The sequence below is a fragment of the Moschus berezovskii genome, chromosome 4 (genome assembly GCF_049115385.1).
Source record: "Moschus berezovskii isolate FMDL1 chromosome 4, NW_MosBer_1.0, whole genome shotgun sequence".
In the NCBI taxonomy this organism is placed as follows: Eukaryota; Metazoa; Chordata; class Mammalia; order Artiodactyla; family Moschidae; genus Moschus; species Moschus berezovskii.
In genome coordinates, this window is record NC_142463.1 from 31,630,661 (window position 1) to 31,652,950 (window position 22,290).

The following is a 22,290-nucleotide window of genomic DNA, read 5'->3' on the forward strand; positions in this document are numbered from 1 at the left end:
TAGAATTACATTGTATCAATATGTTAGGGAAACCAACCTTGCTATATGATACCCAGTTTCTCTTCTCAAGGCATCATTCAAGTTCTAAATGGTATATTTAAGTTCATTCTTACAGGGAAAAAGTTCCTACAGCCTAGAGGAAAACGGGAAATATTTCATCCTTTGATGAAAAATGATGGCTAGAAATCTTTTCTTGCCCCCTATCTACCAAAAACAGGAATGATAAATGTGTGTGACACTTTACATTTTCATATTCTCTTTCTCTTTCAATCCTCTCTGTTGTACTGTAATATAGATGTTACTATTCTCATTCAGTAGATGAGGAATCCAAATATCAAACTTAATAACCGGACAAGATCACACACCTAGTAAGAGGTATAAACTGCAACAGAAAACCTGTAGTGTGAGTGCACTTGTGTGCTTACCTTTCTGATTCTTTAGCACCGTTTTTCTTTTTTTCTTTCAATGTCAAAAACTTGGGCTTCCAAGATTTTCCTTTATGTTCATCACTGAGAAGAAAAATATTTTGTGCAAGTAAATTAAGATTGAACTAAAGTCTTCATGGAATCATGACTACTTTTTGGGCAACTGTGTTTTACCAAAAAATTAGAAAGTCATCTAGAAGTATGTTTTGATAATCTATGGCAAGGCCAGAGAGTAAATACTTTAGGCTTTGCAAGCCATGCTATCTATCATAACAATTTGACATTGCTGTTGTGACTATATTCACAGAAACAAGTAGCTGGCCATATCTGACTCCCAGGCCATAGCTTGCTAATGCCTGATCTGTGGCAGTCCAAATTTGAAGCCAGAATCTGAAAAATAATAGATATACTATATTCCTTTGCTATACACCCAGAACTAACACATTGTAATTCAACTGTACTCTGATATAAAAAAAAAAACAAAAAGCAAATTTGAAGCCAGAAGCAAGAGATCAACTTGTTTATAATCATACTTTCTCTCCTTTCTCTTAGTTTCTTCACCTACAGAACATGAATGATAAAACGGACCCTCACTGTGAGACAGGACTATACCAATTAGTGTTCAGCAGAAAAGGATGCAGAGTGGAGAGGGTATTACAGAAGAAACAATATTTTTGAGTACCTGTGTATCAAGTCTTATGCCTGGCATTTTACATATGTTAACTAATGTGTTTTTTACAGGAAGCACGGTAACAATCAGTGTTTCATAAAGTTTTACAAAGGGGGAAATAGATGATCTTCATAACTTATCATGGTCACAGAAACAGTGCTTTGAACCCAGTGGCTTTGTATCCAAGTGTGCTTGACAACAAAGTCTACAGTCTTTAATTATGCCTGCTGCTTCAAAATGTTTCTTCACTTGTTCAGTTCAGTCACTCAGTCGTGTCCAACTCTTTGGGACCCCCATGGACTGTAGCACGCCAGGCCTCATTTTCCGTCACCAACTCCTGGAGTTTAACCAAACTCATGTCCATTGAGTCAGTGATGCCATCCAACTATCTCATCCTCTGTCATCCCCTACTCCCACCTTCTATCTTTCCCAGCATCAGGGTCTTTTCCAATGAGTCAGCTCTTCGCATCAGGTGACCAAAGTATTGGAGTTTCAGCTTCAACATCAGTCCTTCCAATGAACACTCAGGACTGATCTCCTTTAGGATGGACTGGTTGGATCTCCTTGCAGTCCAAGGGACTCGCAAGAGTCTTCTCCAACACCACAGTTCAAAAGCATCAATTCTTCGGTGCTCAGCTTTCTTTATACCCAACTCTCACATCCACACATGACTACTGGAAGAACCATAGCCTTGACTAGACGGACCTTTGTTGACAAAGTAATGTCTCTGCTTTTTAATATGCTGTCTAGGCTGGTCATAACTTTCCTGCCAAGGAATAAGCATCTTTTAATTTCATGGCTGCAGTCACCATCTGCAGTGATTTTGGAGCCCCCAAAAATAAAGTCTGCCACTGTTTCCACTGTTTCCCCATCTATTTCCCATGAAGTGATGGGACTGGATGCCATGATCTTAGTTTTCTGAATGTTGAGCTTCAAGCCAACCTTTTCACTCTCCTCTTTCACTTTCATCAAGAGGCTTTTTAGTTCCTCTTCACTTTCTGCCATAAGGGTGGTGTCGTCTGCATCTCTGAAGTTATTGATATTTCTCCCGGCAATCTGGATTCCAGCTTGTGCTTCCTCCAGCCCAGCATTTCTCATGATGTACTCTGCATATAAGTTAAATAAGCAGGGTGACAATATACAGCCTTGACGTACTCCTTTTCCTATTTGGAACCAGTCTGTTGTTCCATGTCCAGTTCTCACTGTTGCTTCCTGACCTGCATACAGGTTTCTCAAGAGGCAGGTCAGGTGGTCTGGGATTCCCATCTCTTTCAGAATTTTCCACAGTTTATGGTGATCCACACAGTCAAAGGCTTTGGCATAGTCAATGAAGCAGAAATAGATGTTTTTTTCTGAAACTGTTGCTTTTCGATGATCCAGCGGATGTTGGCAATTCATATGTTCATCATTGAAGTGAGCAAAACTGACCCTTCCTCTGTCAATCATTTGTATGTATGTGGTGTCTGCACATCAGAACACAGTAACTCTTCACTGGGTAAATTATAACCACAAAGATACTATGTCAGAGGAATTTAAAAAGTTCTCAGTGACACTGTGTCACCATTCCCTTCAGATTATGGTCCAAGTGTCTAACAGAATACCAAGGATACAGCATCTAACCAGCATTAAAGATGCAGCCTAGGAATATTAGATTAACAGATATAGACTACTATATGTAAAACAGATAAGCAACAAGGATATACTATATAGCATAGGGAATTATATTCCGTATAATACCCTGAAATGGAACATAATCAGAAAAAACTAAACTGAATCACTGTGTTGTACACTTGAAACTAATACAATATTGTAAGTCAACTATAGTTGAATAAAATAGATGTAGCTTAGCCAAGGCTTTCAAGAACTTGCTTAGGGATCTTGCCTACAAGGCTTTCCAGGACTTGCCTAGGGATCTCCTATCACTCTTTGCTCAACGTCCATTGCCTTTGGAGTCTATAACAAGGAGCTCAGCAGTTACTTTTCTACCTGTCTGATGTTCACTCATTTATCTCTCCATTTTAGGTTTGCAAAAGATGGGATCCAGACAAGCTTTCCAGATGCATCTACTACAAGCTTATCACAATGTTAGGCAGAGAGGAAGTGTTCAGTGAGAAAACATGCATGGACTTGTTAGGAAGGAGCTATAGCTATGTGGGAGAAGGCAATGGCAACCCACTCCAGTACTCTTGCCTGGAAAATCCCATGGACGGAGGAGCCTGTGCAGTCCATGGGATTGCTAAGAGTCGGACACGACTGAGCGACTTCACTTTCACTTTTCACTTTCATGCATTGGAGAAGGAAATGGCAACCCACTCCAGTGTTCTTGCCTGGAGAATCCCAGGGAAGGGGAAGCCTGGTGGGCTGCCATCTATGGGGTCACAGAGTTGGACACGACTGAAGCGACTTAGCAGCAGTAGCAGCAGCATAGCTATGTGGGCAGGGAAGAGACAAAGCAAATGCCTACTGAACAGTTTATTTTCTTTACCGATTATAAAGCAGTGTATCCTGAGTATTTAAAAAACTGGAAGCAGAACTAGAAGAGAGACACATTAAGCATAATCTGACCTCTCAAAGGTCCAAATTTCCTTCTAAACATTTTCTAAGTACTTTTAGAAACTGAATTGCGATCAAAACTGTATATATAATTTTGCATTCTGCTATTTTTCAATTATAGTGAAAGCATTTACCCATGTCACTGGAAACTGTTCTACATACACTGAAGTGGTAATGTTGACTAATATTCCTAGTGAATTTGGGTTGTATTAAACATTTCCTTTTATATACAGCCTTGAGATAGACATTTTATATATAATTTTAATGTTTCCTTTATTTTTTACTAGAGCTAATTGCTTGTAGCAGAATTACAGAAAGGGTTTGGGCATTGTAGATACATAGTACCATATTGTTCTTTTGGAAGAGTCGTAACAATTTTTACCCCTGCTAACCATGTGACCATTATGGTCAACTCTTTGCCTCTCTGCAACTTGTTTTACCTTTTATAGGAATCTAGTTAGAGAGCTTAATGAATCTGACAGGACATGGATTGCTTTTTTGTCATATCACAGGTTAAGAAACTAAGATTCAGAGAAGTAAGATGACATGCCATAGGCCCTACTAGTACCAGATTGTAGAAGTTATTCCAGTGTCCTTTTCAAGATCCCCCTCTTCTTCCTTTGCTTGGTGACTCTCTAGGAGAAATTCTAATAAACAAAAGGAGATGAAAAGCAGAGGTCTGGATTATCTAGCAACAATTTAATCCAGAGTTGTTTAGGCATCTCTTCAATCTAATACGTATCAGGACATGATATACAAACTATCCAAGCTTACAAGAACTCAGATATCATCTTCCATCTCCCTTTTCATCCCAGATTGTGCTGTTTTCCATCAGTGTTCCACCTGCTACAAATGTCTTTAATAACTGATTCATCTGAGGCCATACTACAGAAGATATACTCCATCATATGAAATAGAAATTAGGTTTCGATAGGCTTAAGTGACTTGGTAAGTATCGTTTAATCATAAAATGTCTTCATTTTTTTCACCATCTGAGAACACATTTTGATCACTTTTTCATCTGAGCAACTTTAATAATATTCTAATAAATATTTTGCATCCAACCTTCCCTCCAAGGCTTTCTGCAGAAGGGTCTAGGTCGAGTTACTCTTCCTAAAGTGTGACTCTGATTATATTGTCCTCTTGCCCATAGTTCTGGACTCCCTTATTCAGCAGAGAAAGTGTTAGTCACTCAGTCATGTCTGACTCTTTATGACCCCATGGACTACAACCTGCCAGACTCCTGTCCATGGAATTCTCTAGGCAAGAATACTGGGGTGGGTTGCCATGCCCTCCTTCAGGGGATCTTCCCAATCCAGGGATTAAACCAGCATCTCCTGCAGCAGGGGGATTCTTTACCCACTGAGCCACCTGGGAAGCCCTGTTTGGCAGTTGGGCAAAAGAATTTTCTATAAATAGGGCTCTCCCAATACAAAACTACTGGGTCTTGGATAAAGGTTGTTTGTGTGTGTTTGTTTTTAACAAATTGCTATACTTTGCTCTTGTATTAAGTCCTGCATACTATATTCTAATAACCCCCAGCAAATAAATTGAAACTAGACAGAGCAGTAAGCAATATGCAAGCACAGAAGACAAGTCTCTCCTGAGGAAAATGCTATCAGCACCATGATATTTCAGAAGATTAAACTTTACATCAAGGGCAAGGTAGGAGTTAAGACAGGTCATTATATTAGATTTTTTTTTAAAAGCCAATTCAGCTATATTTTATTTATACAAGACACGGTGAGCAAGAATATGGAAATCAGAAAAAAGATTTAAAAATGTATACTAGGGAAATACTAACTAAAAGAAAGATCAAGATAAAGATCATGAAAGATCAAGAAAAAGTATCACTAGGAAATTAGCTTAGTGTTGCAGTGAAGAGAATGGATTGGGAGTCCAGTTGCCAGGGTTTGAATCCTTATTGGCTATATGAGCTTGGGCAAATAACCTAACCTCTGTGTTTCAGCCTCTTTTATTTATTTATTTTTTTTTGGTAAGGATGGACTTCTATTTTTTGTTGAAAGTCTTAAGGACTTCAAACTACAAGCTAAAAGTAGATCACTATGTTGAAATGTAATGAGTATATTTTGCCAGTGTATAAAAGCTTTATCAAAGTCATCCCTTTAATAATTTCACCCCATTCACAATGTATCAGTTATAAAATGCTCTTCTTCATAAGGTTATTATACCTTTATTTCAAAGTATATTACATGCTATTCCCTCAAGATAAACTTTTAAACACCAAATTCTTGGCTCATAAGAATGGCGCCTGTGAAAGGGCAGTTCCCACTCAGTCTGTGCTGGCATTATTCCAAGTTGGTTTCTTTCACCAATCAAAAAAGCTTTCAAAATGTTCACTTTTAATATGAAGTCTTTCCACCAAAAAGTATGGCCACATTTTGTTTTCTTAGAACTCCAATTTTATATTCCAGGGCTCTCCTCCATCTCCTGCCAAGTAAACATTTCCTGCTCATAACACCACTTTCCTGATCACGTGCCTCATGGTCCAGTGAAGCTTCCCAAACACACGTCTTCCATTTACACAGCTGTCCACCTCTCTCCCACAGCAAATCATCCACACTTCTCTCTCTCAATCCCCAGTCTCCACTGACAAAAGATTTCCTATCCTTGCTTGCTTGCTTCAACTTGACACAGGCTTTCTGGATCCCCTAAAAATGGAAACGTCTGCCTATTTTGACCTGAAATCATTTTGCAAAATTTTTGAAAGCAGGTCTTTCTTCATTAACCAATTTAACAAACTATCTTTTGGTATGAGGCCACATGATACATTGGATTAGAAAGCCAAGGCCCCACCTCAGGAAGTTTCCATCTAGAGGAGGAGACAGGGAAGAAATAAGACCAATACAACTGTTAAAAGAATGTTCTGATAAAAAGGGGTACATAACCCCAAATAGGTAAGCTCAGAGAGCTTTTGCTTCCTGGGGAAAGCAAAATTTGAATTCAGGTTTAAATAATAAAGGATAAAGTACTCAGCCAAGCAAAAAGCATGGCAAAGTGTGTTATGGGCAGGACAGTTCTTTCGTTCTTAAATTCTAACCTCCTTGGAAAACCTTTTCCCAGATATCTACCCTAAAATGACTATCAGCCTCCTCCCAACACACATAGCATATGCCCAGTCTCTTTCAGAATATCCAAAGAAATCAAATTCCTATGTTTAATGATCCATCATTTATTTATCTATCTCTCCAATCAGAAAGGAATACGAATAATAACTGTTTTGTTCACTGCATTATACCTAACACTTAGCACAGTGCCTGGCATGTAGTACCTGCTCAGTAAATATTTGTTGGATGAATTGAAGAAGTTGGAGCAAACATGAAAGTTTAGACATGCTGGGTAGCTTGATGAGTTCAAGGACTACCCAGATAATACAGTATGGATGGAACTCAGGAATAATGGGTGAGTGGCAAGCACAGCTGACGCTGAGAGTTTGCCAGGGCTGTATCAAGAATGCATTTTATGTCTTCTTAAGCAGTTTGGATTTCATTCTGCCATGGCAGTAATCCAGCTGAGAAACAATAGGTGCCTGCATGTGACTGGTTGAGGATGGGAAGCAGGCACACTTTGACAGATTTAAGTTATTTAGGCTTTGAGAACATTGGTTCTGCCAGTGGTGCTTGCCATCCTCATAGGAGGTTATTAAATAAGTGTTGTATTGAAATGAATTTCAAGTCTATAGATTCAAAGGTAAGAAACAAAGCTCCAGTGAGTTTTGAAACACCTACCACTATTCAGTTCAGTTCAGTTCAGTCGCTCAGTCGTGTCCGACTCTTTGCGACCCCATGAACCACAGCATGCCAGGCCTCCCTGTCCATCACCAACTCCTGGAGTTCACTCAAACTCATGTCCATTGAGTCGGTGATGCCATCCAGCCATCTCATTTTCTATCGTCCCTGTCTCCTCCCACCCCCAATCCCTCCCAGCATGAGACTCTTTTCCAGAGAGTCAACTCGTCGCATGAGGTGGCCAAAGTATTGGAGTTTCAACTTTAGCATCAGTCCTTCCAATGAACACCCAGGATTGATCTCCTTTAGAATGGACTGGTTGGATCTCCTTGCAGTCCAAGGGACTCTCAAGAGTCTTCTCCAGCACCACAGTTCAAAAGCATCAATTCTTCGGCGATCAGCTTCCTTCACAGTCCAACTCTCACATCCATACATGACCACGGGAAAAACCATAGCCTTGACTAGACGGACCTTTGTTGGCAAAGTAATGTCTCTGCTTTTTAATATACTATCTAGGCTGGTCATAACTTTCCTTCCAAGGAGTAAGCGTCTTTTAATTTCATGGCGGCAATCAGCATCTGCAGTGATTTTGGAGCCCAAAAAAATAAAGTCTGACACTGTTTCTACTGTTTCCCCATCTATTTCCCATGAAGTGATGGGACCAGATGCCATAATCTTCGTTTTCTGAATGTTGAGCTTCAAGCCAACCTTTTCACTCTCCTCTTTCACTTTCATCAAGAGGCCTTTGAGTTCCTCTTCACTTTCTGCCATAAGGGTGGTGTCATCTGCATATCTGAGGTTATTGATATTTCTCCCGGCAATCTTGATTCCAGCTTGTGCTTCTTCCAGCCCAAAGAATGCTCAAACTACCGCACAATTGCACTCATCTCACACTAGTAAAGTCATGCTCAAAATTCTCCAAGCCAGGCTTAAGCAGTATGTGAACTGTGAACTTCCAGATGTTCAAGCAGGTTTTAGAACAGGCAGAGGCACCAGAGATCAAATTGCCAACATCCGCTGGATCATGGAGAAAGCAAGAGAGCTCCAGAAAAACATCTATTTCTGCTTCATTGACTATGCCAAAGCCTTTGACTGTGTGGATCACAATAAACTGTGGAAAGTTCTGAAAGAGATGGGAATCCCAGACCACCTGACCTGCCTCTTGAGAAACCTGTATGCAGGTCAGGAAGCAACAGTTAGAACTGGACATGGAACAACAGACTGGTTCCAAATAGGAAAAGGAGTACGTCAAGGTTGTATATTGTCACCCTGTTTATTTAACTTCTATGCAGAGTACTACCACTATTAGGTCATCTTTATTATTCACTGTTCCCCCTTCCTGCTGCTGCTGCTGCTAAGTCACTTCAGTCGTGTCCGACTCTGTGCGACCCCATAGACGGCAGCCCACCAGGCTCCCCCGGGATTCTCCAGGCAAGAACACTGGAGTGGGTTGCCATTTCCTTCTCCATCCCCCTTCCTAGTGGAAGCAATATATTACAACTTGACTTTTCACCCAAGGATCTAAAGAGATGGTCCTCTGACCATAACAAAACATCAGGAAATGAGTTAAACACCAGCAGAGGTGACCAATGCAGTAAATTGACTTACTTTGGCTGTTTTCCATTTATGGCCACATCATCGTAGATAATAACTTCCTGAGACCTAAGTTCTAGCGTCAAGATAGGATAAAAATAGTCTGTTATTTGATATGGTTTATACAATCCCTGACTTTCCAAATTATACACAATTCATTATCCACATGTATCTCTGAGCCTGTTTTATCAAAATTTGATCATAGACTATAGATAGGCTGAAAGGATCAAGGAACAAAAAAACAATCCATTTGGGAAAAATTCAACTGAGGATTATAAAAGAGGTGTCCTGGTATCTCAAACACATGCATAAATATTTATATCAATTTGATTTCATGCAGCTTTCTAAAAACTATGAGTTGTTGAAGGAATCATTTTAGACTGGGTTCCCATCAACCTGGAACTGGACAAAGATGTTATACTGCTAGAACAAGAGGGCTGAATTTCAAGGGGAAATCACCAACTTAACAGACATTAATGTTGACTTTTCTTCCATGATTTTAATTTCAAACCATTCACAACTACTTCTCTATAATAATCTTGTGTAAAACTGAATCTAACTTAGTACATAATCATAATTAGACATTTTCAGTTTAGGATATTCACATTCCTTGGTGCTCTATATAGAACTCCATAACATTCAAGTGACTCACCACTTGAACTAGTTAGAAACCTTTTGGCATAATTATTCACAATTCATGTTCAATTATTCATAAATTTGGATGGAGGTAAAATGCATGCCTGCTCTAAGTAGACTTTAAAAAAAAATAGACCAAGAATTATTTTGGGAGATGTAATTATACCAGGTTTATATAATTATTTGTTATTTAGTGCAGCAAACTCATATTTGTGGAATGTAAAATACACTCTAATTGCCAAGTCAGAGTAAAATCAAAGGAGCCACAATCACTGGAGCCCATAAACTAAACCTAACAAACAACAAAACACATGGCCCGCTCTCACTGACACATTCAACTTACAGAATGTGATTGAGTGAGCACACTGTATGCCAGGCATTGTGCTAATCTGTGCACTATTGCTTTCAGAGCAAAGCAAACAATATTCTAGTGACTCACCCTCGATTCAGTTAGTCTGTATACTGGAAAGTGTTCACGTTCAAATTACTGTGTCTTAATTCAGGTGGGCTGACTGTGGTAAAGTGTAAAACACACACACTTTGTGTATTCAGAGACTTGAGTACAAATCCTAGGTCACTGAAATATGAATGTTAGTCCGAGAGTCTTCCTACAAAGAGATAATGCATCTATTTCTTAGATATTATGGGGCGCTTGGTCTATAGGAGGCACTTGAGAAATGTCACCCATCTTCCCCAAAGTAAGTAATACTATGATGTAAAATATCTTCCTTGATTTTAATGTATCAGTTTTTCATTACATGTGGAATTCAGGGAGGATTACTACTTCTTTCTTAGACTGAAAATGTCAGTGCTGAGTAATTTTGTTCCAGCAATAAGTGAATGTCACTTACTTAAATCAGGCAGCGAAAGGGAAAATGCCCTGTTAATTGACAAAAGACACAAAGGGTTAAGGGAAAAGCCATATTCAGAAATGTTCATTGATAACATCTCAAACAACATAGTGATGACTAGGTTTCTTGATTTGGATGCTTTTGGGGGAAAAAAATGTCAATATGAAGCAAACCTTCCCTGCAGCTTTATTCTGATCACTTCTCCCCCTCCTGTAAATGAGCTTATTTATCCCCAGTGACTGTCCTTACCCACTTTCCTAATGGGACAGTCTTAGGCTCTCCCACAGCTCTTCTCTGTCCACAGGATCCTGTTTCTCCTTTCTAACCTTCCAGGATGTCAATCAGATATATCCAGTGTGTGGGACACAAGGTGACAGAGATGACCCTCTGGAGACGCTGGACCCTGACTATGTACAGGTTTAACCAGAGAGGTACTTAAGGGGAGAATGCCAGGCCAGATGGAGATGGAAGATGGTAAATGTGCCAAGTAGGAGAGGACACTTGGCTAAGTAGATGGTCCGGTTTTCCTCAAATCTCATAGTTAAGGAGATCACATGGAAGGAAGTATGATGTGGCAGAAAAAAAACTCATGTGTTTTAACCAATTAATTTAAGCTCAGTCCTATAGGCCTGGGGACAAAAGGTAAATAAAGTTCTGTATTATCTTGGTATGTCTCCATGGCAATAATTGAAAAATTAAGGTAAAGAGGCAAATTTTGGCAAAATTTAAGGGGAAAATATCTTTTCAGACCTTACTAAAAATGGCAGATTTTCCCCTGAACGTAGTGAATTTATCCTTATAGAGGTATACAGACATAGAGATTTGGCCTCTTAGGAACAGCTGCAGAGAAGCTTGTGTAGTGGGTTGGACTAGGTAATATGGACCCTTCTTACCCTGAGATTCTCTGACTGTAAGGAAAAGGATTTCTTCTAATAGATCTTACAAAATTTGCACAGGATGTTTCAGAAACACAGAAGAGAAACCAGTAACACAGGTTTGGGATTCACGGAATGCATCCCAGAAGAGAGAACATTTGACTAAATTTTAAGAGAAGGCTGCTGCTGCTGCTAAATTGCTTCAGTCATGTCCAACTCTGTGCGACCCCATAGACGTCAGCCCACCAGGCTCCCCCGTCCCTGGGATTCTCCAGGCAAGAACACTGGAGTGGGTTGCCATTCCCTTCTCCAATGCATGAAAGTGAAAAGTGAAAGTGAAGTCGCTCAGTCATGCCTGACTCTTCGCGACCCCATGGACTGCAGCCCACCAGGCTCCTCCGCCAATGGGAGTTTCCAGGCAAGAGGGCTGGAGTGGGTTGCCATTACCTTCTCTGAAGAGAAGGCTAGAACTCTGATAATCGAAGGAAGATAGAAAAGCTCAGAACTTCAGACCTATGGATATCATGGTTAAAAGCACGGAGGCATGACACACCATGGTGTCCACATAGGGCCTGTGTTATGGGGTGGAGCTGAGAGCAAATCTGAGTAAGGTGGAGCTGGACACGTAGGAAAGGGACTGCCATAATACTATTTACTTGCAGTGAAAAAGGATTGGATATTTGTTCTAAAAGCCATAAACAGTCACTGAATAGTTCTAAGGAAAAGGAAATCACATTTACATGTAGAAAACATCAGCATTCTTACCTGGATTAAATTTTTAAGGGGCTGCAGGCACCATGCTAATAATTTTTGTCAGAAACATCTAACCTGCTAAGGTCAGGGTATGCCTTTAAGGGTCTCACCGGCCACTAGAACTAGACTCTGTCTTCCATGTTTAGGATTGCAACTTGCAAACCTCATATACTGTATAAATCTCTTGGTAGATCTAGATACAACATACAATTAGACTTAAATTCATGTTAATTTAAGGTTTTATAATTGAAAAGAACTTAAAGATAAAATAACAGCTTCCATGTCAATATATATAGTGACCTGGGGCGAATTATTTTACCATCCCCTACCCTCATAAAATACAGATCTATGTTTCTCTCCCTCCCTCTCTGAAGTGCCTTCAGAGACCACACAGTCTCCTATTATATGCTAAAAGAAACATGGTCCCTATGGATGCAAATGGAAGTGACTTGCCCATGGTTGCATACGGAATAAATGGAAGAGCTGAAACTAGCATCCGGAATCGGGGCATTGAGTCTCTTTCCCCTACCCATGAACTGTAACCTTCCCAATTCCCATCGGTAATTAGCTACGGTTAACTTGGAGGGTCCCTTCCAGAGCTAAGACTGAGATACATGGACCATTCAGCTGAAAAGTTCATCTCCCCTCTCCACACACTACCTCTCCCAAGAGAGGCAAACTAGAATATGAAAGTGTAGACAGAAACCACTGGAGCCTGTAGGACTGAGAAAGCATAAAAGAACGTAATTAATAACGTAACGCTCAGTAGTAACAACAGGAAAAGGTGCCAAGGATGATGAGGAAGTTCCTCTCCCGGACTTTCTAAGGCTCGCCCTCTACCTTTGTTCACAATCCTCCCTCGTCAGTTTCCCAAAAAGGTCATTGTCACTTTCTCACTAGCGTGTGTGTGTGTGAGTCACTCGATACTGGCAAGGAGGAAGCAGGTGATAACCAGGGCTTGGTTTTAGCTTCTGGTACCCCTTTCACTAGAAGAACAGGATGGAGACCATCAGCTGCGTAACTACCAGGCTGGCACTGCTAATCCTCTCCTAGAAACAGAAATAAAAAGGGACTTTTTACCTTATATTTTCTTTTGAATTGATCTTCTTCACTTTAAGTCTATCCTTTTCTTTCTTGAAGAACCTCTGCAGTCTTTTAAATGATGCTTTTCCATCTGAACTAAGAGGAATCCGAGAATATAAATAACGCATAAACATAAACACATAAACATATTTACAAACATAAATACTGTTTGAGAGAGTACTGGGGATGGGAAGCTGCTGTAGTAAAAAAGATCAGAGACTTCAGTCTCATTACTATTAACAAAACACACCGACTCAAGGAAGAGCAGGAAAATGCCTTGTCAACCCCTATGTTCTTCTTTTTTTAGATGCTGATAGAAATTAGCACATACCAGCTATGAAGGAAGTTATTATATTTCAATACAAACTTTCACCTACTCCAAGTGGTCTTTATTTTACAGAGTTTATGGAGCAGAGTCTTCCTTTTATAGACCATGACTCAGGGACCCATACGTTAGTGAAATTCCGGGCTCCTGAGATTCATATCACTGATCTTTAACTTACAGGATAATAATATAACAGTGATGCTACCCTGACTGCCTGCCTGATGATTAAAATTTTTCCAAATACGCCCTGATTTTCTGGGGTGGGGGAAAGATTAGGGAAAGTAGATGATACACCCACCTCATCCCACCCAGCATAAATGCCCTATTTTCCTTTCAAGCTTCTTTGGACTGCTGCTATTTTCCTTCCCACAGTGTGCCCCTAATCACTGAATTTGACTAATAATCCCCATTTGAGCAAATATTGATAACACAATTATTACATATTAAATTAAGCCCCAATCCCAGAGATAGCCTCATTAGCTTGAAAAGACACAGGTAAATTAAAAGACACAGGTAAATCATAAACATTGATTTCTTCCTGAAAAAAACTGAAGCATTTTATTGCTATTTATTTCTTCTTTCTCACTCCCTAATGCAATATCAAAGTCTTCTACCTGGGGAGACGGACATTTTCTCAAAAAGCAGCATGCTTAAAAATTACAAGATATGATTATATACAATTACAATACCCTACTGATAACAGTATTTTATTACAACAGCTTATCTCCACTCTCTATGAAAATCTTCCCTAAAGATGGGGTGGGTAGTGATGGAGGTCATTTCTTAAACTTCGGTTTTCCTAGACTAGCAGGAAATACCGTTAGGTATGAAGCCAAGAAAAAGAGAAACTTGCTCTATCTTTGGGTGGTTGCTCTTTGTTTTGTAGACATCTTCATACATTTCTTCACTACTTTCTTTTGAAATTAAAATATATCTAAAATGGTAGTGATACAGATTCATATTTGACACAAAATTATGGAAACCTACCAGGTGCTAGGTACTTTGATCTTTTGTTTGTGAAATAGTTTTTATGGCAACATATGCACATGTTTTTACAAGCAGGTGGTAAAATTAAGTAAACTTTATAAAACTATGTACAAACAAAAATTAATATTTGCTTCTACCCTGTTTCCAAGTTTGTTCTCATGTAGTGAGAGAAAGTTAATTTATTAACAGATTCCTTCCTTGACCCTCCCCCTTTGCATATTTTACATTTAACAATCAGTCTACTAAACACCAGACATTGTGCTGAATGCTGGAGAAGTAAAGGAGACAACCAAACACATCTTGAACAATCCTCCTCATAGCATGGCTTTCACCTAATCCAACACATAGGCTTAAAATACACAGATATACTTTGAATCTACCCTGGCAATGGAGGATTTTCAAGTTCAGAACTTGATTCACATTGAGTTTAGGAGAGTCACTTAACTTCTCTATGTCTCAATTTCCTTTTTTAAAAATGAGGGTACTGTGTTAATGATCTCTAGACTGCTTCTCCATCTCTGACATTCTAAGAAGGACAAAACAGAAACAAAAAACAGTAGCATTTGATTATCCCTCCTCCGTTACCTTTTCATTCATTCAAAAGATATTTTTTGAATATCTTAACATGTGCCTGGCATTATGACATGGGTCAGGAAAAATGGTAAGTGTGAAGAAGAAAAACATCTAAGAGGGAAGACTAATAAAGCTAATTAAGAATCACATAAATATAGAATTACTAATAACTGTGACAAGTGCTATTAAAGAAAGGGTAATGGTAATACTATAAGACTACATACTTAGGAGAATATTCCCTAGGGAATAGTGATTGAGCTGAGGTCAGAAGAAATATTAAGAGTTGCTTAAACAAAGGGGCACAGAAGAGGAAAGAACATTTCAGGAAGAGGGGGTAGCATATGCAAACACTCTGCAGTGGGAGCTTAGCAAGTCAGAGCAGTTAAAAGGTCACCATGACTGCATCTCAAAGATGAAGATTAAGCATGTGTGAGAAGAGGGTGGAGGGTAGATAGGGACACTCAAGTCCTCTATACCATGTTAAGGTCAATTGTAAAAGTATTGGGAATATACTACAAAGCTACAGTAATCAAAAGAATATGGTACTGGCACAAAAATAGACACATAGAGCAATGGAACAGAATAGAAAGCTGAAAAACAAACCCACACACTTACGGTCCATTAATTGATGATGAAGAAGGCAAGAATATACAATGGAGAAAAGACAGTCTTTTCAATAAGTGGTGGGAAAAGTAGAAGAAAACATAGGCTCTTTGACATAAGTCTTGGCAATGCATTTTTGGATCTGTCTCCTCAGGCAAGGAAAACAAAAGCAAAAACAAACAAATGGGAGCTAATCAAACTTAAAAACTTTTGCATGGCAAAGAAAAACATTAACAAGACAAAAAGACCACCTACTAAATAGGAGAAGATATTTGCAAATGATATGTCTGATAAGGGATTAACATCCAAAATATATAACAAGCACTTACAACTCAATTAAAAAAAAAAAAACAAACAAGCAACTTAATTAAAAACAGACAGAAGGCCTAAATAGACATCTTTTCAAAAGAGACAAACAGATAGCCAATAGGCACAAGAAAAGATGCTCAGTATCACTGATCATCGAGGAAACACAAATCAAAAGCACAGTGAGATATCACCTCACATCTGTCAGAATGGCTATTAAAAAGATGGCAAAAGATGTTGGTGAGGATGTGGAGGAAAGGGAACCTCACACTGTTGGTGGGAATGTAAATTGCTACCACTACTATGGAAAACAGTATGGAGTTTCCTCAAAAAATTAAAACTGTTGTATAATCCAGCAATTCCACTCTTGGGTTTATCTGAAGAAGATGAAGACACCTAATTCAAAGAGATACAGACCCTAATGTTCATAGCAACATTATTGACAATGGCCAAGATAAGGAAGCAACCTCAGTATCCATAAACAGATGAATGGATAAAGAAGATGTAGTGTACACATACACACATAAGAATACTAAGCCATTAAAAAATGAAATTTTTACCATTTTCAGCAACATGGATGAACTTGGAGAATAGTATGCTTAAACAGAGAAAGACAAATATCGTTTTCACTTACATGTGAAATCTCTGAAATAAATAAGTAAAAGAATGAAACACTTGCAGATACAGAGAATCAATGGTTACCAACCTGTAAGTGTTTGAGGGTCTCCTGTAGAGGTGTGAGTCAGCAATGGCCTGCCACAGGGCCAGGGCCACTGGCAGCAGCAGTCTTGGGAGGCACAATGTGTGGCATAAATTCTCTTGGAGAAGGTCACCATTAGCCCTACCATAGAGCTGCTGGATGGGTGACCCACAAACTGGAGAACAATCATAACAAGTTCTCTTACTGTTGAAGGTTCTAGGTTCCACATCATACTCCCCCACCTGGGGATCTGGAAAAGGGACTGGAAATCCCCAGGGACTCTGAAGGTCAGCAGGATTTGATTATAGGACTTCCACACTGAACTGAACTGAGACGCTTGGAGGGCACAAACAAAACCTTGTGTGCACCAGGACCCAAGGGAAACTCAGTGGCCCATAAGAGACTGAGCCAGACCTGCCTGTGAGCATCTGGGGGTCTCCTGCAGAGGCGTGACCTGCGATGGGGTCGGGCATCAGCAGTACTGGGAGGTGCGGCGTGTTGGCAGAAGTCCTTCTGGAGGAGGTCGCCATTATTCCTACCATAGAACCTTTAGCTCTAACATAGAGACTGCAGACTCCCAGGACCAGGTCACCTCAGGCCAGACAACTAACAGGGAAGGAGCACAGCCCCACCCATCAGCAGAAAACTGGATTAAAGATTTACTGAGGGCAGGTGGTTCAGAGGTTAAAGCATCTGACTCCAATGCGGGAGACCCGGGTTCGATCCCTGGGTCAGAAGATCCCCTGGAGAAGGAAACGGTAACCCACTCCAGTATTCTTGCCTGGAGAATCCCATGGACGGAGAAGCCTGGTAGGCTACAGTCCACGGGGTCGCAAAGAGTCGGACACTACTGAGAGATGGAAGGGAAGGGAGGGCAGACAGAAAAAGAACTATAATCCCATGGTCTCCAGAACAAAAACCACAATCACAGAAAACTAACCAAAACAATCACATAGATCACAGACTTGTGTAACTCAATGAAACTATGAGACATGCCATTTAGGGCCACCCAAGACAGACAGGTCATGGTGGAAAGTTCTGACAAAATGTGGTCAATTGGAGAAGGGAATGGCAAACCAGTATTCTTGCCTTGAGAACCCCCACGAACAGTATGAAAAGGCAAAATGATATGACAGCAGAAGATGAGTCCCCCAGGTCGGTAGGTGTACAATATGCTACTGGGGAATAGTGGAGAAATAGCTCCAGAAAGAACGAAGAGGCTGAGCCACAAAGTGGAAATGATGCCCAGTTGTGGATGTGTCTAGTGGTGAAATAAAGCCCAATGCTGTGAAGAACACTTTGCATAGGAACCTGGAATGTTAGGTCCATGAATCAAGGTAAATTGGTTGTGGTCAAATAGGCTATGGCAAGAGTGAACATTGATGTTTTAGGAATCAGTGAACTAAAATGGATGGGAATGGGTGAATTTAATTCAGATGACCATTATATCTACTACTGTGGGCAAGAATTATCGAGAAGAAATGGAGTACCCCTCATAGTCAACAAAAAGAGTCCAAAATGCATTACTTGCTCCTTGCAAGACAAGTTATGACAAATCTAGACAGCATATTAAAAAGCATAGACCTCACTTTGCTGACAAAGGTCAGTACAGTCAAAGCTATGACTTTCCAGTAGTTATGTATGGATGTGAGAAAAGTGAAGTTGCTCAGTTGTGTCTGACTCTTTGCGACCCCATGGACGCCAGGCTCCTCCATCCATGGGATCTTCTAGGCAAGAGTACTGGAGTGGGTTGCCATTTCCTTCTCCAGGGAATCTTCCCAACCCAGGGATCAAACCCAGGTCTCCCACATTGTAGACAGCCACCAGGGATGTGAGAGTTGGACCATAAAGAAGGCTGAATGTCAAAGAATTGATGGTTTCAAATTGTGGTGTTGGAGAAGACTCTTGAGAGTCCCTTGGACAGCAAGGAGATCAAACCAGTCAATCCTAAAGGAAACCAACCTTGAATATTCATTGCAAGGACTGATGCTGAAGCTCCAATACTTTGACCACCTGATGCAAAGAGTTGACTCATTGGGAAAGACCCTGATGCTGGGAAAGATTGAGGGCAGGAGGAGAAGGGGGTGACAGAGGATGAGATGGTTAGATGGCATCACTGACTCAATGGACATGAGTTGGGGCAAACTCTGGGAGACAGTGAAGGACAGAGAAGCCTGATGTGCTGAGGTCCATGGTGTTGCAAAGAGTCGGACACAACATAGTGACTGAGCAACAATAACAGTGGTTACCAGAGGGGAGAAGAGAGGAGGAAGGGGCAGGTTGGGGAGGACTGGGAGGGCATTAAGGTATACAAACTGCTGCCTATAAAATAAGGTCCAGGATATAAGGGTGTAATGTACAGCACAGGGACTATGGCCAGTATTTTATAGTAACTTTAAGTGGAGCATAATCTTTTAAAATGTTGAATGTTCTGTGTTGTACACTTGAAACTAATGTTGTGAATCAACTATACTTCAATTAAAAACATACTGAGAATCCATAGAAGTGTTTTAAGTAAAACACATTCTATCATCAGTCTTGGATTGTGAGGAGATCAGGAAGTTTCATACCAAAGTTGCTTCCTCTTCACAAAAGACCCATTACCAGGATCTTCCTGATTCTAAACGCATCTGTTCACACATACCTTGAACCACTTATATTAGTTTATCATCACTTCACCCAAATGGCATTAATACAAATATATAAATATAAGATACCTTATTACTAATGTGCCACAGAAACTCAGCAATTCCTACTGACAGTTTCAAATATCTTCTTACACTTACCATTATGTGAGATAAATGAGTTAGAGAAATCTGACTTTGCTTTATGGGGAGAAAAGATACAAAGGCCATTGACCTATTGTGTTGTACTTTTTTTTGGTCATGCCAGCATTTGTGATCTTAGTTCCCTGACCAGGAATCAAATCCATGTCCCTTGCATTGGAAGCATAGAGTCTTACCCACTTGACCACCAGAGAAGTCCATGTATTTGGAAGTCTCAGCATATTCATCTCACTGCAAGGCTGAAATGCTTACCTCCTACTCCCAGAGCACTCAACATCATCGTAGTTCTCTGAAATGGAATTTGGCTTAATGGCTCCTTGGCCTTGGGTTTCTTTAGTCATCTCCAAGGCCTTCACATAACCACCTGCAAGGAAAACAGAGAACCCCCTGAGAATATTTCATCAACCACTCTCCTAAATGCATTCACGCACATCAATAGGAAAAGGCAGATTAAATAGGCTAACACTGGGTTATAGCTTTGGTTTGGCTGACCCTGTGGCAAACCACTTCACCTTTCTGAGCCTCAGTTATGGTTCTCAAGCTGGGATAATGATGGTAACCCCTACTCTTAGATGGCTGTGGCAAGGATTAATGCATCTTTATGAAGGGCGCCAATTACCCAGTAAGCCAATGACCCCTCCTTCTCGGAGGGTTCTTCCTCTAATCCCCAACCTCAAATGTTGAAGTCTGCCAAGGTACAGCCCCTGGGGTTTCTCTTCCTACATTTAGGTGCCTTTATCATGAGTTTGAGTGAACTCCGGGAGTTGGTGATGGACAGGGAGGCCTGGCGTGCTGTGATTCATGGGGTCGCGGAGAGTCGGACACGACTGAGCGACTGAACTGAACTGAACTGAACTGATCCAGTTATGTAGCATTTTTTTTCCTTAAAGTAAAATATCTTAGGTTGACTGAGTACATGCCAACATTTATTATTCATTAATGAGAGCATCAGCGAGATAGTATGCCAGGTTGAAAAACGTCTAGGGATTGTTTGCACAAGTAGCTAGCCTGTTAACTGCAGAAGTTGGTTTATTTCACAGGGCTATAAACTTGTCATAGCCATAAAACTGCCACCATTTTATCAGTTGGCATAGGTTAATATTTAGAACATTGGTGATTCAGAACCATTTTCAGATATGAACTATTAATCAGAAATAAGTAATTAATATATCTGATAAATAGCAACAGGCACATTGAATTTTGTCTATTAATTAAAAGCACTAGATAACAAGATTTTATCTTCTGATAAGTCAATTAGCACATCAGCCCCAAACCATCTCAGTGAATGTCAGCTCCCAGAGGCACAAAGGTCCTGCTTTTCCTTACAGAGTTATCAGTAAGCTTCTCTAGCACAGATATTTTTTAAAAATGAAGAATGCCATTTATTTTTTTAACTTTTTATTTTATAAGCAAAGATGCTCATATTTCAGGATATTTCTTTTCTTTCTTAATCTTTCCTTTTGGCTGAAGCAAAATTTTATGGTTTTGTTTTAAAAACATAAAGAAGAAAGTGAAGTCACTCAGTCATGTCCCACTCTTTGCAACCCCATGGACTGTAGCCTACCAGGTTTCTCTGTCCATGGCATTTTCCAGGCAAGAGTACTGGAGTGGGTTGCGATTTCCTTCTCCAGGGGATCTTCCTGACCCAGGGATCGAACCCGGGTCTGGTCTCCCACATTGCAGGCAGACGCTTTACCGTCTGAGCCACCAGGGAAGCCTTAAAAAAACATAGACAACTTAAAAACATAGACAGCTCCCAAATTTACATCTCTAACCTAGACATCTCTCTCATGAGTTCTAGATACTTCGTCAGCCTTCACACGGCTTCCATTTGGCTGGCTCAACATATTACATTTCAAACCAAACTCTTTACTTTCTGCAAATGTGCTCTTCCTGAAGTCGGCCTCAGCTCAATGATGAGTGGCAACCCACCTTTCTAGTTGCTTAGGTCCAAAACCTTGAAGACATTCTTGACTCCTGTATTATACCCACCTCCAATCACAGCCATCCATCAGCTTGACTTTCACACTATATCCTGAATCCAAACATACATGTCTCAACTCGACCATGGTACCCTCCTCCAAGCTACCATTGTCTTTCACTTAAATCATTGCAACAAAGTTGTAACAGGTCCTAGGTTCTTCCTCTACATTCTTCTTTCAAGACAGCAGTCAAGATGATTCTTTAAAATACAAGTCAGATCATTTCTGTTCTTGTGCTCAAAACCTTTCTCTGTTTTTTTGTTTTTAATATTACTTAGAATAAATGCCAATGTTCTTCCAATGGTCTACAAAAGTCCCTGGTCCTTTGTTATATCTCTGACCTCATCTCCTTCCACAAGTCTCCTTCATCACTGCTCCAGCCTCCTAGCTATTCTACCAGCACATCTAATAGGCTCTTGCCCAGGATAGCTGCTTTCCTTCCGCCCTCTCCCTAGAATATACTGGATAGATATGGCTGTCTTCTTCATCTGCTTTGTGTCTTTGAGGTCATCTGTCAGCCCTTTAAAACTACAACGTCCACTTCCTTTACCTATTTCCCTAATTCTTTTTTGCTTTATTATTTTTTTCTATATTTATTACAATTCCACAGTGAATATTTTATTGTTTGTATATTTATCATCTGTCTCCTCTGATCAGAATGCAACCTTCATAATTTTTGTCTGGTTTGTTTACTGCTATACTCCCCAACACCTAGAACAATTCTGGGGGCATAAAAGGCCCTTATATATTTTTAATATTGAATGATTTGAAGGCATATGTCCTCTAATTAGAGAGTTTTATGTTTATAGTGTTTACTGATATTTTGAAATGTATATTTAG

At 40.1% G+C, this 22,290-nt stretch overlaps 1 protein-coding gene across 1 annotated transcript in view; it reads right to left on the reverse strand.

Annotated features, from left to right (window-relative positions):
- Positions 1–22,290, reverse strand: part of FYB2 (FYN binding protein 2) — a 133,352-nt gene that overhangs the window by 8,045 nt on the left and 103,017 nt on the right. The window contains exons 10-14 of the mRNA XM_088834996.1: positions 19,721–19,832; positions 13,186–13,284; positions 10,478–10,506; positions 9,006–9,066; positions 426–509 (exon numbers count right to left, since the gene is read on the reverse strand). Coding sequence (XP_088691122.1) covers positions 426–509; positions 9,006–9,066; positions 10,478–10,506; positions 13,186–13,284; positions 19,721–19,832 — 385 coding nt within the window. The remainder of the gene's footprint in view (positions 1–425; positions 510–9,005; positions 9,067–10,477; positions 10,507–13,185; positions 13,285–19,720; positions 19,833–22,290) is intronic.